Source organism: Prunus dulcis, chromosome 3 (assembly GCF_902201215.1).
Source record: "Prunus dulcis chromosome 3, ALMONDv2, whole genome shotgun sequence".
NCBI lineage: Eukaryota > Viridiplantae > Streptophyta > Magnoliopsida > Rosales > Rosaceae > Prunus > Prunus dulcis.
The window spans coordinates 21,846,633-21,861,855 of record NC_047652.1 but is presented as its reverse complement, the minus strand read 5'-3'; the positions used below and the strand labels follow the sequence as shown (position 1 = coordinate 21,861,855).

Here is a 15,223-nt window from a genome sequence, read left to right as displayed (position 1 = left end):
AAATCATGCATGTATGTATGTCTGCCTGAAATCACGCATTTTTTTGAGCCCAAAACTACCATATTAGGTTGCATTATTTGACAAATGAAATTGCAATAGTATTAGCCCCCACATTACTACTCACGCGTCCACATCTCAAACATTTCGTACGCGTACCTTTAAATATGCCTAAGATAAAGATTAGTGCATTAATTGGGTTAGGTGTTGTTGATTTAGCTGTCTTTGTCTTGGTTTAAACAAATAAGTAAGGTAGTTGCTTGTGGAACTGTCTATTTGATTGAGGCCACGATAATAAACAATTTGCATTAGGATTTAAATAGTGTAATTTGGTAAGACATAAGATGTACACGTAACACGCTTGCAACCAAATGCGATTCAAGAATAGATGGGAACATTTGCCAATTACAAATTCAATCATAACATTGCATCAATTAACAGCTCATAAATTCATAATTCATCTTCCAAAACTAATATGCTAATTTTCAATTTCTCTAGTAGCCAAAACAAACTATAATAACAACAAATTTACTTCATATTTAGATACATATATTAAATTATTCAAAATTTTATTTATTAATACAAGCAATTGAAAGGAAATAAAGTTTTGGACAAACTATAGTAAACCCCACAACTTATAGGGTCACTTACGAGTTCATATCCGCTTTTGGGGATATTTACGAGTACATACTTAACGTCGCGAAAAACCTACAATTTGCCCCCTCCGTTAGCTAGATCGTCAGAAAATCCGTTATTTGCCTATGTGGTATTTATGGGACCCATTTTTTAATTGACGTGGACTTATAGGTGGACAAATAAATAATAAAAAAATTATATACATGTTAAAAATAATTTTTAAATAATATTAAAATCATTAAAAATGAAAAGAAAAAAATAATTCTCATCTCTCTTCTCCAACCCAGCCAACCACCTCGACGACCTTGCCCACCCCTTCCCAGCCCCTTCTCCTCTACCCCACCCCCCTCTCCGTCACAGCCATCATCTTGCCCAATTGCTTATAATCCCTTTGTTTCGTTATTGTGCAAACCAAATTTCGTGAATCTAACACCGAGAACCTCTTTGATTCTTCCAAAAAGATGAAACCCCAGTTCAGCTCAGTCGAATTCCACTACCCAGATCCAAAATGAAGGATTTGAATGAGTATACAAAACACATCATAGAGTGCAAATGACTGGATTTCATCACAATTTTAAAGAAAAACCATTTGTTCTGTTTCATTCAACCAAAACATACACTCAAATCTACTTTCTCAGCATCCAAACAAAGCCAGAAAGCAAGAAAAGAAGGGCAACCCAGTAAAACCCGTTACTTTCTGGGCGAGTTTTGCAAAACTTTGAGATAGAGGTTTAAGAGAATCCATGGTTTCTAAAATCCCCAAAATGGAGTTTGCGTTTTCTAGGGACTATTGATCCCATGAGATATGGGTTTGAGAGAATCCATGGTTTCTAAGAAGCCCCAAAACGAAGTCTGCGTTTTTTGAGGACTGCAACTTGATCCCTTTGGAAGTTGAAATCGCATCTTCTTGCGACAACCATGGTTGAGGTCGACGACGATCAATTCGGAAAATTGAAAACCCTCAACCCAAGCGACGATCAATCCTTAATTGGGAGGCCGAGGAATGAAGATGGCGATCGTAAGGTCTCTGAGGGAAGCACGAGGAAGAGGCAGTTGATGAGGATAGAGATCTTGCCCTTGGTTCTATCCAACGACAATGACAACGAGGTCAATGACGATTACTTTGAAGGCGGTGTACAAGGAAGGAGGGTGGATCGGTGAGGGTGTGGGAAGAGGCAGTCAGTTTGGGTTGGGTGGGGTGGGGTGGAGTTGGGAAGAGAAAGAGACGAAGATAAATTGTTTTCTTTTGATTTTTGATTTTTAATTTAATTGAATACTATTATTTGCTTGTTTATAATTATTTTTAAATAATATAGAATTTTTTTAGCATTTATTTGTCCACCTGTAAGTCCACCTTATTAAAAAATAGAATTAATATTCGCCACGTTAGCATTTAACAGATTCACTAACGGTTTGGCTAACGGAGGGGCCAATTTGTAGGTTTTCCGTGACGTTAAGTATGTACTCGTAAATGTGCCCAAAATTGAGTATGAATTCGTAAATAACCCTATAAATTAAGGAGTTTACTGTAATTTGTCCTAAAATTTTTCACACACACTACTAAAGTACGAGTTTGAAACTTGAGATCGCTGATACCGTTGACTAAGTCCAAACCTTAACATAAGGTAGTATTGTGTGTGATTTTTTTTTTACTTTGCCAAAAATAAGACATTAGCAAGCTTCAAACTAAATTTGATTTTGGGAGGGCACTAATACTAAAAATTTAAAGGGACCCACACACGAGCTGACATGGCGAAACACCATTGGTTCCCGGGAAATTAATACCAGAAGATCGTTTTACTCATAGAAACCCAGTGGTTAACAAACAAAAACAGATCTTCACCGTTTGGAGAGAAGCTCAGACTCCGACCAAAACTGCAATTTTTCATCTGGAGCCACCGGGGCTCGGTCTTTTTTTTTTTTTTTTTCCACAATGTCCCATATCAATTTTTCTGTAATTTTGATTTTGGGGTTAATGTCAACAATGGCGCATTCAATGCGTTTCGACCTTCAATCGGGCGCCACCAAGTGCATCTCAGACGACATAAAGAGCAATGCCATGACGGTGGGCAAGTATTCCGTCGTTAACCACAACGAGGGCTTTCCTAAACCTGATTCTCATAAGGTCACTGTCAGGGTAATTCCCAAACCATCTTTGTATGTGTGTCTGTTTCTATTTCTAAATTCATCTAAAAATATTATTTGGGTTTCCCTTATTGCGAATTCTGTAATTGGGTTTTCTATTTAATCTTGTTTGGAATTGTTTTGGGATTAATGGGATAAAAGTTTTAAACTTTGTTTTTTTCTTTTTATTCACAGCGAAGCTAATGTTTAGGCAAAGCATTGATTTTGGCAACAATACATCCTCTTAAAGATTTCTCTTATTGGGTTCATTGATTTATTGTAAAGGTGTGATTTTTGTGCCCAGTTTAGAGATTTGATCTGGTGGTGCTGTGGGTTTGTAACAGGTGACCTCACCTTATGGAAGTAATTATCACTATGGGGATCACGTGGAATCGGGTAATTTTGCGTTTACTGCGGCAGAGACTGGTGATTATTCAGCTTGCTTTTGGGTGTCTGATCGTAAGCCCTCGACCACGGTGACCATTGATTTTGACTGGAAAACGGGAGTTGCTGCTAAGGACTGGTCCAAGGTTGCCAAGAAAGGGCAGATTGAAGTAAGCATTCTTCTGCTTGCACAAATCTATATATATATATATGCATTTCCATTTATGTTTGGTGTTCATTACTTCATTGTGAATTCCAATATGAACATAAACTTGGTTCTTCTATGCTTTATGTTTTTATCAGGAAATGTGATCCTAGTGAACTTGAAAAATATGAACACAAGTACTTGTTGATAATCAATAGGAAGAACAGAGGATTTCTACAAAGTACAGACTTGTTAGATTCACAAAATATATCAAGCAAAAAAGAATAAACTAGAAAGATCTCTTTTTGTTTTCTATTTGCTATGTAATATGATTAGTCTGTCTCTTGTGGGCTTCAAAGGCTTTTCCTTGTGGAATTAGAATTCTTAAAGCAATAGGATTCAGTTTTGAAGTATGAAAATTACAAATCCAGCATACAAAAAAATATTAAGTTGTTTTTTCAGCAGCCTAATCATCTGATAGATGCTAATAAATCACGTATCCCTGTGAATCTGTTTCACATTAATTAGTCTTTTATTTGTTGTAGAAATATCTAACATACTGATAAAAATATGGTTTATATCTTGTTCTGATATTTCTTTTGTTCCTTGTGCTAGACGATGGAAGTTGAGCTGACAAAATTATATGATACTGTGTCATCCATTCATGATGAGATGTTTTTTCTTCGTGAAAGGTATAGCCACGTGTCATCCAACATTTTAGAAGCTTTTACATCATTAAGTAATTTGAGTCGGAATATTGGACCCCATTTGTCCTGAGATTTCTTTGACGGAAATAGCCAGCATGTTTTGTTATATGTGAAGTTCATTTTCTCCCCATTTTTCTTTTCAATTCTCCCCCTTTCTTTCGGTTGTGGTGTTTCAGGGAGGAAGAAATGCAACAACTTAACAGATCAACTAACTCCAAGATGGCGACTTTTAGCTTCCTTTCCCTTCTGGTTTGCCTGTCAGTGGCCGGTTTGCAACTATGGCATCTCAAGATGTTCTTTGAGAGGAAGAAGCTCCTCTAGTTCCACTTGGTACTTATTTCCTTAACTTTTTCTTCTGCAGTTATATACATACTACTTTCCCCCCTGTATTACGAGGCCGAATTTTATGTTGCGCAGTGGTTTGTTCCACCGAGAGGTTAGCTGCTAGAAAAGAATCCTATCAAAGTTTTGGTTTTGTTTTGTTGAAACTGGTTCCGTACTTTTCCAGATCAATGGAACTAACTTATCAAGATCATTTGTAGTCACTTTGAATACTTACTTACATGTAACACTCAATGTCGATGATTTCATTTGCTCTCTTTTGGTACAAGGACTCCATTTGCTCTTTAACCGACAGATGATAATTGATAAGCATGCAATGGTGGTGATGATAATTTCCACCAATAAAATGGATTGTAAGAATTTTTTATGGAAACTATTTAAAAAAAGATCAGCTATATGTTATAAATGAAAATGAAATATTAGTATTGAAAAATTTGTAAATTCATTGAGGGGAAATAACAAGAGCGAGCCAAGAAAGGAAGAGAGAAGCCGTTAAAAAGAGTGAGACCAATTGAGTCAGTGACCATAAACCTATGCTACAGCCAGAGCAACAACAATGGCAGGTAAGTCTGAGCTTCAGCCTGGGCTACATGGCCCAGAACTGCCTCTCCATGAGACACCTCAAGCAAATCCACGCCCGCTCAATCGTCACAAATCTACACCACCACGCCATCGTCTTCGCCAAGCTGTTCCGCTTCGCCGCTGTCTCACCCTCCGGTGACTTAAACTACGCGCACCGCCTGTTCTGTCATATGCCCCAACCAACCACTTTCTTGTACAATACCCTCATCCGGGGTTACTCTAAAAGTTCGTCGCCTTCGCAATCGGTTCTTCTGTTTAACCAGATGAGGCTAAACAGCCTCAGCCCAGATGAGTTTACCTTCACATTTTTGCTGAAATCGCGGTCAAGAATGAAAATTGATGTGCCTTCGATAATGGCGTCCGATGAGATTCATGGGGTCGTGGTAAAGTTTGGGTTTTGCTCACATTTGTTTGTACAGAACGCATTGATTCATATATACGGGGCGAGAGGGATACCGCTTGCGGCAAGGCGAGTTTTCGATGAGGCGGTGGCTCCGGATGTCGTTTCTTGGTCGGGTTTGGTTAGTGCGCATGTGAGAGCGGGGGAATTGGACTTTGCACGGCAGGTGTTTGATGAGATGCCTGAGAGGGATGTGGTTTCTTGGACCGCTATGATTTCTGCCTATTCGCAAGCAAAGTATTCGAGGGAAGCGCTTGAGTTGTTTTGGGAGATGAATCGCGCGGGAGTGAGACCCGACGAGGTCACCATGGTCAGTGTGATCTCAGCTTGCACGGATTGGAAAGATGTGCAAACGGGGATATGCATCCACCAATATATTGATGAGAATGGGTTTGCATGGATGGTTTCACTTTGCAATGCGCTAATTGACATGTATGCAAAGTGTGGATGCATGGATCGAGCGTGGCAAGTATTCAATAAGATGAACCAGAAGAGCTTGGTCACTTGGAATTCGATGATTTCAGCTTGTGCAAACCATGGCAATGCTGATGATGCATTCGGTTTGTTCGATAGTATGATTAGTGCCGGTTTTCCTCCAGACGGGGTCACGTTTCTAGCACTTTTAGTTGCTTATACACACAAGGGATTGGTAGACGAAGGGCTCTGGCTATTTGATAGAATGCAAAAAGACTACAGAATCGAGGCACAAATTGAGCATTACGGGTGTGTGGTAGATATGTTAGGCAAGGCAGGGCGGTTGGAGGAAGCATACAATTTGATTAGCAGTATGCCAGTTCCAGGAAATGATGTCGTTTGGGGAACGCTCCTCACAGCGTGCAGAACTTACGGTGATGCTGATATGGGCGAGAGGGTTGTGAAGAGGCTGTTAGAGTTGAAGCCAGATGAAGGTGGCTACTATATTCTCCTTCGTGATATTTATGTTGCTGCTGGAAGGACTGCGGAAGCAAATGCTATGAGGCAAACCATGATGGTTAACGGTGCTAGTAAGACTCCTGGATGCAGTTGGGTGGGAGCATAAGGTTTAACATCAAATGCTCTGTCCGCCCTGGTCGTCCCGCAGTTAACCGATCCTGTTTTTGATGTTCCCCTCAGAGATGAATCCAATCAGTCTTCCAATTAGTAGGGGCACATATTACCAGTTCTTGTTTTTTAGTGGTTATTAATCTTAAGAGCAATGAAATGCGGAAAGACTGAAGATGAAGGATATGCGTGGGACTAGATTAAATTAAGATAAGTTGCATTTACAATCAGATTTAATCGAAGTCATGACTGATTAACATACAAACCTACATATACCAAATAATTTCAGTGCAGAGTTGAGCTGTTGGGGGGGCTAGAAACCGATTCTAATATATACACTCTTTGACTCTTAATTCTGAAAGTGACTTTATTTTTCAGGTTCCTCGTTATGAATGACATTGGCACACATGGCTCTAGAAACTGAAAATGTAAAAACACATTGTACTAACATACGCTAGAGTGTTTTTCACACCATAATAACTCTTATTAAACACCATTTCCAGGCATATTCATCATCAGTTAAAATAAACGCATGTAACATGACACTCCAACCCAGAAGTCTGGGTATTTATTTAGAAGCCACAAGTTGACACACAACAGACACTCAAACCTGAGATTTGAGTTTAGAGCTTAGGATACTCAAACATGTAATAAAGAATACCACTCAAAGGAAATACACGCCCAAACCCTTTATTTAGCATCAAAGTATGGCTATGGCTATGGCATGCATCCCCTTAAGGGACAAGGATTATGATCATTCATCATCATAGCTCTTGCGGTGGTGGTGCTTGTGGTGACGTCGTTTTTTCTCCTCATCATCATCATCCTCATCCGAGTTGTCATTTCCCTGCCATATTCATTTGAGAGAATCAGATAAAATAAACAAAAATAACCAACAGGGTTCGAAAAACAGGTACGTGTTCTACACTTTTAAACCACCTTCACCAGAGGCGCAGCTACTACACTACATGCATCTATTAGATCCCCTCACCAACAGCATTGAACTTACAACAGAGTAAACAGTTTTCACCAAGAATTTATCCAAATGATCCACAAGCCAAAGCATTAGGAGGAGGATATAGAAACATCATAGACCTAAAGTCACCTTCAGAGATTCGAGGTTCAGAAAAAAGTTTGTGCCTTGAGAAGGATTAGAAATGTTTTCGGATTCAAATGGTGATAAAAACCAGAAAAACAAAACCAGGATGTCTATCTCTGGAAGATATATTTTGACTCATTATTGCAACTACAACCCCCAAAATTTTATGCATGTAATTAGTAACTTATGATACTGTAACGAAGATGGACCACATGAATTGTTTAGAACTAATCACATAAGCTCTGCTCTCATCTTATACTAAATGAGTGCCAATACAAATAGATCAATCCAAAATGTTTTCCAACCAAAAATATAAACAGTTACTCAATGCATACGCAAAAGATGATTTCCATGATGCATTCAAATTGATAAATTAGCTAAAGAGGATCATTATAAATACCATGATTTGTATGTATATAATGGCACACTGGAAATGGGGATACGTACATTATGAACAGCATGCATGAAGATGGACAAGCAAACAAACAACAATCCACATGACTCAAACTTATATCATAGAGACGCCTAAATGTAAACACATAATTAAAAAAGGAGTTTTAAAGCTCGAGGTTCTCACATATTTCTTGCGACTATAGTCTTCCTCACGAGAACCATACTTAGGACGCTCAGCTTCATCATCATCACCGCGCCTCTCATAACCACCAGGCCTGCGGTACTCCTGCTCCTCGCTCCTCCCATAACTGGGCTTCTCATACTCCGCGCTTTCCTCCCCCTCATAACTGGGCCTCCCATAGCTGGGCCTCGGCGGTGGCGGCTCATCTCCGTAGCCAGGTCTCCCATAGCTGGGCCTTGGCGGCGGTTGCTCATCTCCGTAGCCAGGCCTCCCATAGCTGGGCCTCTCCTCGCTTTCTGGGGTCTCATAACTAGGCCTCCTCCGCGGCTCTTCGCCATAACCAGGTCTCTCAAACTCAGTCTTCCCATAACCCGAACTCTCATACTTGGGCCTCTCCTCACTTTCTGAGGTCTCATAACTGGGCCTCCCATAGCTTGGCTTTCTCGGCGGCTCATCTCCATAACCAGGCTCCTCGCCATAACTCGGCTTCACATACCCAGACCCGAATCCAGCTCCCGGTGCTTCGAACTCAGGCTTTCGCCCATACCCAGATCCTTGCTCAGATTCGGAAGCCTCGTACTCGGGCTTTCGCCCGTACCCAGATCCATACTCGGGTTCAGGCGTCTCGTACTCGGGCTTTCGACCGTACCCAGATCCATACTCGGGTTCAGGCGTCTCGTACTCGGGCTTTCGGCCATACCCAGATCCATACTCGGGTTCAGGCGTCTCGTACTCTGGCTTTCGGCCATACCCAGATCCATACTCGGAACTGGGCTCATCGGACTCTGGTCTCCGTCGATACCCAGAACCGTATTCCGAACCGGGCTTTTCATACCCCGGCTTCCGACCATACCCAGACCCATGACCCGAATCGGGCCTCTCGGGTCTATCCTCTCCGCCAGGCTGGAACCCATAAGCCGGTTGGGGCCTCCCTCCGTGCTCCCCCTCGGGATCGCCTCCACCTGGAGTGAACCCAATGGCGGGTCCGGGTCGGTGCGTGGGCCGGGCGTAGCTGCTGTACTCGTTGTCGAGAGCCTCTTCGTCATATGCAGAGGGCTCAGAGTACGATGAAAATTGGGGCCGCTCATAATCGAAATCATCGGATGGCGATGAGTTAGGGTAGCAGGTCTCATCCGACGGCTCGAGAGCACGGCCGTAGGTCAGAAACAAATCGTATCCGCCACCGTACGGCGTCGGATCGTACTCGTCGAAGTCGTGAACTTCGTCATCGCCGGCAGCTGTGTAGTACGGCATGGTTTTGAGGTTTCTGTGATCTGAGAAATGTGACTGTCAAAAATGACGAGGAAGCCTGGATCTCGCGTGATCTGTACCATTTTCTCGTCATCGTGGGATAACCGCGTCATGTCGTTGCCTCTTGCCGAGTGACAGGTGGACAGATTGAAGTAAGAGCAACCCAAAGGTAGAGTTGGGCCTACCACGCATGGGATCATTATCCGAAATTAAAGTAGTGGGCCATCTCGTCATTTCAGGGGCCCTTGAAATGCTTTCGGCAGTAGTGGGCCATATTAATTTTTCTTTTTTCTTAATATTCACTGTAGGATAACATTTTGGAGTTGTATTGTGTAATTGTCTCAAGTGATAGTAGATGTAAATCCATTCAAATAAAATTCAAGACTATAACTAACACATTCTCTAAGAGCAGTTTCAGGGGGGGTCCAAGAACAAAAAGGCCTTTCAGCGGGCCCTTTTTTCCGGGCTGGATGGGCTTCATAAGCCTGAGCTGGTCCTTAGGCAAAATCAGCTTTTGCTCTAACCTGAGTTTGCTGACGTCAGTAATTTAAAAACAAGATAAAAAAACTAATTTTTTTTTTAAAAAAAAAAACTAAAATTTTTGGAATTTTTTAAAAATAAATACTTAGTCATATTTTTTATTTTCCACACCAAAACTATATACAAATTTCTCTCATCATATCTCATGTGAATGACAATGGGTGAAAACACCAAAAGCCATTTGCAATGGCTGCCACTATTCACGTGAATAGTAATAACCCTTACCTCCCCTTTTACCCTTTACCATTGTAAATGGGTGGAAGTGCTTTAAGAAAGGAAGAGGGGTTTATTCCACTAGAAAAATATAGATAACAAAGCCAAATGTGAACCATATATACATTATAACCTGGATTATGCAGGAAGGAATGATTAGGTAACTTGATAATTTATAGAAATTAAGCGTTAATGAAGAGATGAAAATCAATAACCGAATAAGAACAGGATGCTATGGCATACGCGGGTTAGGAAGTTAACCAAAATAGTGTCTCCACCTTTGAACTTAAATTCGATTTCACTCCCCATACATTATAATAGTTTAAAATATTATTTCGTAAAAAAAATAAAAAAAGAACAGAATGCTCCGGAGAATCATATACGTCGGTCACTGAATTGCTTGTTCGCTGGTGCAACATCCGGGCCACCAAGATGATCTAGTGCCTCCAGGCGAGGTAGCCTGCATGTGGAGGCAGGCAGGAGTACACAACTAAATTAAAATCACTACAACTTCATCGTCATATAAGTTAACCGACTAACAACAAACACATGCATGCATGCATATGCATATCTATTATGGGATTTACGTAAATATAACCCAATTAAATTGAGTGAAATGTAATTAATTATGATGAGCCTGTTTCTTACGTATTTCTTGCGACCATATCCCCCTTCTCCTGCCGGAGTGGGCTCCTCATCGTCATAAGAATCGCTTCTCCTCCCTTCGCCGCGGCCCTGCCTCCGAATATTGTATTGATCTCCCTCTTGCGAAGGCCGGGCGTAGCTACTATACTCCTCTTTCACGGCCTCCTCGTCGTACGCGGACGGCTCCTGGTACGATGAGAACTCTGGCTGATCATAGTCCTCCTCGGGGTCCTCTCCCGAGGAGTGACGGTAGCACGTCCTCTCAGATGGGGCCACAGGGCGGCCGTAGGTCAGTGCCATATCGTACCCGCCCTCGTATGGCGTCGGATCATACTCCTCGAACACGTCCGCGCTGTCTTCGTTGGCGTCGTTCCCTGTGTAGTACGTGTAGTAGCGCGTCATTTTGAGGTTTTGATCAAATCCAAATGTGATTAGGAGGAGATGAATGAATATATTAAGCATTAAATATTCCTTAATTCTCTAACTATATATGTGGCGGTTGACGTTTTATCCTGCGAAAACAACGTCCGACCGTAACTTCTTCGGGGTACTCACACGTTGTAGGCCTTCTGACCAACATTTGGGATGAAAATTAGGTTAAAATAAAAAGGTATACAACTAGCTATCCTGCTATTAGATTTTTTTTTTTTTTTTTTAAAACAAAAGTTTAGGGGAATGGGACACTACCCCATTCTAAGGACATGACATACTAAAGTCTCTTTGAGGATTTATAGAGAGGGTCTTAACTTTTTTCTTTGTTTTTACATATTACCTATTAAGATGGATTGTCGACAATAAAATTCAAACCTACACTTTGCTAGGAAAGAGAGTGCTTCTTACCAATTAACTTATTAAATTTCTTTTTAATGTTAGAAGAGTTTAGTTAAAAAGACTTGATGGTAAATGAGTAGTTTCCAGGCTTAGGATTATTCTTATCAATTTTTTATTTTTTTGTTACAAGACGGACGAATCCTAAAAGAGAAAAAGACTAACAAAGAATAATTCGGGCCGATACCCGATTTAATCTATCATCATCATCATCCAAAATAAGACCCGAAGAATTAGGTAATACATGAAAACTATGCAAACCCAAAGAAAAATTATTTCCAATAGCAGCAAAAAAGATCAGCAACAACAAGACCTTATTTGGGTTTCTTCAAAAAATAGCCCATTAGAAAACGGGTTAGTGGGCTACAGTTTGAGAAAAAAACTACACAAGATTCCAAGACTAAAAGTTTAACATTATCGGTTGAGTGAGTTCTCTGTCACTGTCGGTCCGTCTGGACCGTCTCTGCGTTTTATCTTTACTATCGATTCCATCGCCACCTACATGCAAGTAAAGACAGTCTCCTCTGCTAGCTATTAAGCACTTCAAATTTCCCACTTTTAGAAAGTACCCAGATCAATAGAAATGGCGGCCTTTCTGCTAAGGGTGGCACAGGACGGCTCCGGCGACTACCGGACGGTGCAGGAAGCCATAGATGCCGTCCCTCTTTGCAACACGCGTCGCACTTTGATTCGTGTCTCTCCCGGCATCTACAGGCAGCCCGTGTACGTACCCAAGACGAAGAATCTCATCACTCTCGCTGGTCTGGCTCCTGAGCTCACTGTGCTCACCTGGAACAACACCGCCACCAAAATTGAGCACCACCAGGTGAGGTAGCGACCTTTTCACTTGGGTATGTGGACACGTGTCCAATGAGTATGTTTGCTGACTTTGTGTAGGCTTCTCGTGTGATTGGAACTGGGACTTTCGGGTGTGGGACAACTATTGTGGAAGGAGAGGACTTTATTGCCGAGAACATCACCTTTGAGAACTCTTCTCCTGAGGTAAAACTTTGTTTCAGTTCTTAGTTCCATTTCATTTGTTATTGTTCAAGACTGCATCTTTTGATTGCTTTTTCGATGTTAGTGTAGTTCGGCATTTTGGTTTTCTGTATTTTGTAACTTGTAATGTGAACCAGTGCAGTGGTAACTCGAAAGTTCTCCAATTGGTTTTTTCTTATGATTGTTTTGGTTTGGTTCTGCTCTATGGCGGGTTATGAATTTGGAGTTACTAGTTCCTTTGGATTAAGCGAGTTTTGGAAGTTCTAGTTGGGACTGAAGGACTGAAGAAAATATAAATGATATGATAGAAAGAAGGGAAAATATGAGAAGTTAGAAGATTTTTCATTTTTTATCTTGTTTGGATTTAGGGAAAAACGGGATTATTCATATCATACAACACAAAAATCGCATTCTCTATAAAAATTTCTTAACTTTTGGAGAGAATATGGAAGTGCGGAAAAGAAGATCTAAAAGTCTCTCTGCTTATCTCCATATTGGGTCATCTGAACAAGAGAAACTTTAAAACTTTTCAATTTCATGTCTCTTCTTTTCTCTATTTGTCTCAATCCAAATATGCTTTGTTAAGTTTGAAAGTTTTTTTTTTCTTTTGAATTTTACTCATGGTCAAAATCTTTGTCATTATAGAAATTGGGGAATGCTTAAACTTAGGCTGTGGGAAAGGCTTAAACTTTATTTCCCCTTCTCTCCTTCATTTAACTCCTGGGAACTTGGTTTACATCAACATTGTGTTTAACTTTTTCTTCTCTCTTTTTGTTTGGTAGGGTTCAGGCCAAGCTGTGGCGATTAGAGTAACAGCTGATCGATGTGCCTTCTATAATTGCAGGTTCCTTGGATGGCAGGTATACCCACTGTTCCCATTTAGTTACTTTGTAGATCATAGACTTCACGAGACATCTTTAACAACAGATTGAGGCTGAATATCTGAATACTTCATCTTAGTTAATTCATATTTTTAAATTTCTTGGTGGGCACAAAATGTTATTGTTTTCTTTCACTGTGTAAAAACTAGCCATTTGATAAGTGAGAGTTATCAGTGTAATAAGTGGGTTCTTTTAATTTTGATACAGGATACCCTGTACTTGCATTATGGAAAGCAGTATCTGAAAGATTGCTATGTTGAGGGAAGTGTTGATTTCATTTTCGGCAATAGCACAGCTCTTCTGGAGAATTGTCATATCCATTGCAAGGGAGCAGGCTTCATAACTGCACAAAGCAGGAAATCTTCCCAGGAGACAACAGGATATGTATTCTTAAGGTAACACACTATCTTGTAAACGAAAATAGCGAAAAAAAAATAAAAGAAAAATCAGAGAAGTGCCTGGTCATTGATGAACAATTTGTTGAATTGTTGCAGATGTGTAATCACTGGAAATGGAGGGACTTCTTATGCACATCTGGGACGGCCATGGGGACCTTTTGGAAGAGTGGTCTTTGCATATACATTTATGGATGGGTGCATCAGACATGTTGGCTGGAATAATTGGGGTAAAACAGAGAATGAAAGAAGCGCATGCTTTTATGAATACAGGTATGCATGTTTGATTCATCTGTTAGTACTTTAACTCAAGAGTGCCTCCCTTTAAAAAAATGTGTTATTATTTCTTTCCCCTGTCCCATCTGGCTCTGAGTATGGTACGGGTATGAATGCCGCTAAGTATTTATGTAACTTAAGAACTTTTCACATTAGACTCCTATCGGTATGGACTAGAGTAATTTAGATGGTTAACCTGGGAGAACCTAAAAGCAAAGTTAAACAGAACTGAGAAGCGACATATGTTTGATCTACTTTAATTGGTTTCTTCAAGCTCTTTTGGAACATTTTTTAGATTCAGTGTATAAGCTTTTCTTTTCTGGAAGATAATATTCTCTCAAGATTGTCACTTTGTTTACCTGATCTTGGATGTAAGAAGAACTTCTTGAAGTACTGATTATTGTTTTGAAAGCTAAAATTTCTTTTGGACTGAGTGACTAGAAGCAGAATTTGTTAAGCTTGTATTATCCAATCAAAATTGCAGGTGTTTTGGACCAGGGAGTTGCCCATCAAAACGGGTGACATGGGCTAGAGAACTGTTAGATGAGGAAGCAGTCCAGTTCCTCCAGCATGGTTTCATTGACCCAGATCCAGAAAGGCCGTGGCTTGCTCAGAGGATGGCGCTAAGAATACCATATTCGGCATAGAAGTTCAAATTGAAACAGACATGAGGATGACTCCCAAAAACTGATAGTTTGAGTAATATTGAATGATATTAGGTGAATGAATAAGATACACATCATGGCTATTTCAAATCTTGCTTTGTCAAAGAAGAGGCATTACCCGATACCTTTTAATGTATGAGCTTCCTAGCAGATGCAAGTGCATGTAAACATATGTTAAAGAATTTCAGTTATGATGGCTGATTGTCCATGATAATATATATTATTACTATTATTACATTTGTAAACCCGTTTTCCTTTCAGCCTTGAGATAGAAAATGGCCCATTTCAGATTGGTTATGGGACATGAAAATTTTGTCTTGGTCCTCCTCATCAGTCACCACCGCGTACATAAAGTAGCAATTTAGCACTCATGCTACTGGAAAGATCACTTTTTGTCCTTTGAATTGAACCGCTCCTTCTTGTTTTGATGAAAGTGAACCACCCTTCCATCAACCCCATCAAATGCATCATATGCCCCGTTTTGAGAAGAATTTGAATG

General features: G+C 40.4%; 5 protein-coding genes across 6 annotated transcripts; 3 read left to right on the top strand and 2 right to left on the bottom strand.

Annotated features, from left to right (window-relative positions):
• Positions 1-2,464: 2,464 nt before the first annotated feature.
• Positions 2,465-4,583, top strand: LOC117621391 (transmembrane emp24 domain-containing protein p24delta9). Of its 2 annotated transcripts, XM_034351834.1 has the most exons (5): positions 2,486-2,770; positions 3,102-3,311; positions 3,902-3,978; positions 4,170-4,323; positions 4,411-4,538. In XM_034351834.1, the coding sequence occupies exons 1-4, from the start codon at positions 2,567-2,569 to the stop codon at positions 4,312-4,314; spliced, it is 636 nt and encodes a 211-aa protein (XP_034207725.1). In that variant the 5' UTR covers positions 2,486-2,566; the 3' UTR covers positions 4,315-4,323; positions 4,411-4,538. The 2 variants fall into 2 exon arrangements, with proteins under 2 accessions (XP_034207724.1, XP_034207725.1); XM_034351833.1 differs by having other exon boundaries at positions 2,465-2,770; positions 4,170-4,583.
• A 72-nt stretch (positions 4,584-4,655) lies between these two features.
• On the top strand, positions 4,656-6,673 carry LOC117621384 (pentatricopeptide repeat-containing protein At1g74630-like). The gene has a single exon (XM_034351826.1). It carries the CDS (start codon positions 4,869-4,871, stop codon positions 6,354-6,356), a length of 1,488 nt encoding a protein of 495 aa, XP_034207717.1. The 5' UTR covers positions 4,656-4,868; the 3' UTR covers positions 6,357-6,673.
• Positions 6,674-6,803: 130 nt separating this feature from the next.
• On the bottom strand, positions 6,804-9,384 carry LOC117621385 (uncharacterized protein At5g39570-like). Its single transcript, XM_034351827.1, has 2 exons — positions 8,035-9,384; positions 6,804-7,205 (listed from the first exon to the last, which is right to left on the bottom strand). Exons 1-2 carry the CDS (start codon positions 9,283-9,285, stop codon positions 7,113-7,115), a joined length of 1,344 nt encoding a protein of 447 aa, XP_034207718.1. The 5' UTR covers positions 9,286-9,384; the 3' UTR covers positions 6,804-7,112.
• Positions 9,385-10,291: 907 nt separating this feature from the next.
• On the bottom strand, positions 10,292-11,101 carry LOC117622908 (uncharacterized protein At5g39570). Its single transcript, XM_034353715.1, has 2 exons — positions 10,684-11,101; positions 10,292-10,495 (listed from the first exon to the last, which is right to left on the bottom strand). Exons 1-2 carry the CDS (start codon positions 11,080-11,082, stop codon positions 10,424-10,426), a joined length of 471 nt encoding a protein of 156 aa, XP_034209606.1. The 5' UTR covers positions 11,083-11,101; the 3' UTR covers positions 10,292-10,423.
• Positions 11,102-11,892: 791 nt separating this feature from the next.
• LOC117622936 (pectinesterase 31) lies at positions 11,893-14,969 on the top strand. The gene is made up of 6 exons (XM_034353753.1): positions 11,893-12,334; positions 12,406-12,510; positions 13,290-13,367; positions 13,596-13,783; positions 13,883-14,056; positions 14,544-14,969. The coding sequence occupies exons 1-6, from the start codon at positions 12,092-12,094 to the stop codon at positions 14,704-14,706; spliced, it is 951 nt and encodes a 316-aa protein (XP_034209644.1). The 5' UTR covers positions 11,893-12,091; the 3' UTR covers positions 14,707-14,969.
• The last annotated feature ends 254 nt before the right edge of the window (positions 14,970-15,223 follow it).

Coding starts and splice junctions, on each gene's coding strand:
- LOC117621391 (XM_034351833.1), top strand. CDS start 2,567: ATGTCCCATATCAATTTTTCTGTAATTTTGATTTTGGGGTTAATGTCA. Junction 2,771..3,101: donor CTCATAAGGTCACTGTCAGG/GTAATTCCCAAA, acceptor GGTTTGTAACAG/GTGACCTCACCTTATGGAAG. Junction 3,312..3,901: donor CCAAGAAAGGGCAGATTGAA/GTAAGCATTCTT, acceptor TCCTTGTGCTAG/ACGATGGAAGTTGAGCTGAC.
- LOC117622908 (XM_034353715.1), bottom strand. CDS start 11,082: ATGACGCGCTACTACACGTACTACACAGGGAACGACGCCAACGAAGAC. Junction 10,496..10,683: donor GATATGGTCGCAAGAAATAC/GTAAGAAACAGG, acceptor CTCCACATGCAG/GCTACCTCGCCTGGAGGCAC.
- LOC117621384 (XM_034351826.1), top strand. CDS start 4,869: ATGCTACAGCCAGAGCAACAACAATGGCAGGTAAGTCTGAGCTTCAGC.
- LOC117622936 (XM_034353753.1), top strand. CDS start 12,092: ATGGCGGCCTTTCTGCTAAGGGTGGCACAGGACGGCTCCGGCGACTAC. Junction 12,511..13,289: donor TTGAGAACTCTTCTCCTGAG/GTAAAACTTTGT, acceptor TTTGTTTGGTAG/GGTTCAGGCCAAGCTGTGGC. Junction 13,368..13,595: donor GCAGGTTCCTTGGATGGCAG/GTATACCCACTG, acceptor ATTTTGATACAG/GATACCCTGTACTTGCATTA.
- LOC117621385 (XM_034351827.1), bottom strand. CDS start 9,285: ATGCCGTACTACACAGCTGCCGGCGATGACGAAGTTCACGACTTCGAC. Junction 7,206..8,034: donor ACTATAGTCGCAAGAAATAT/GTGAGAACCTCG, acceptor TGAATATGGCAG/GGAAATGACAACTCGGATGA.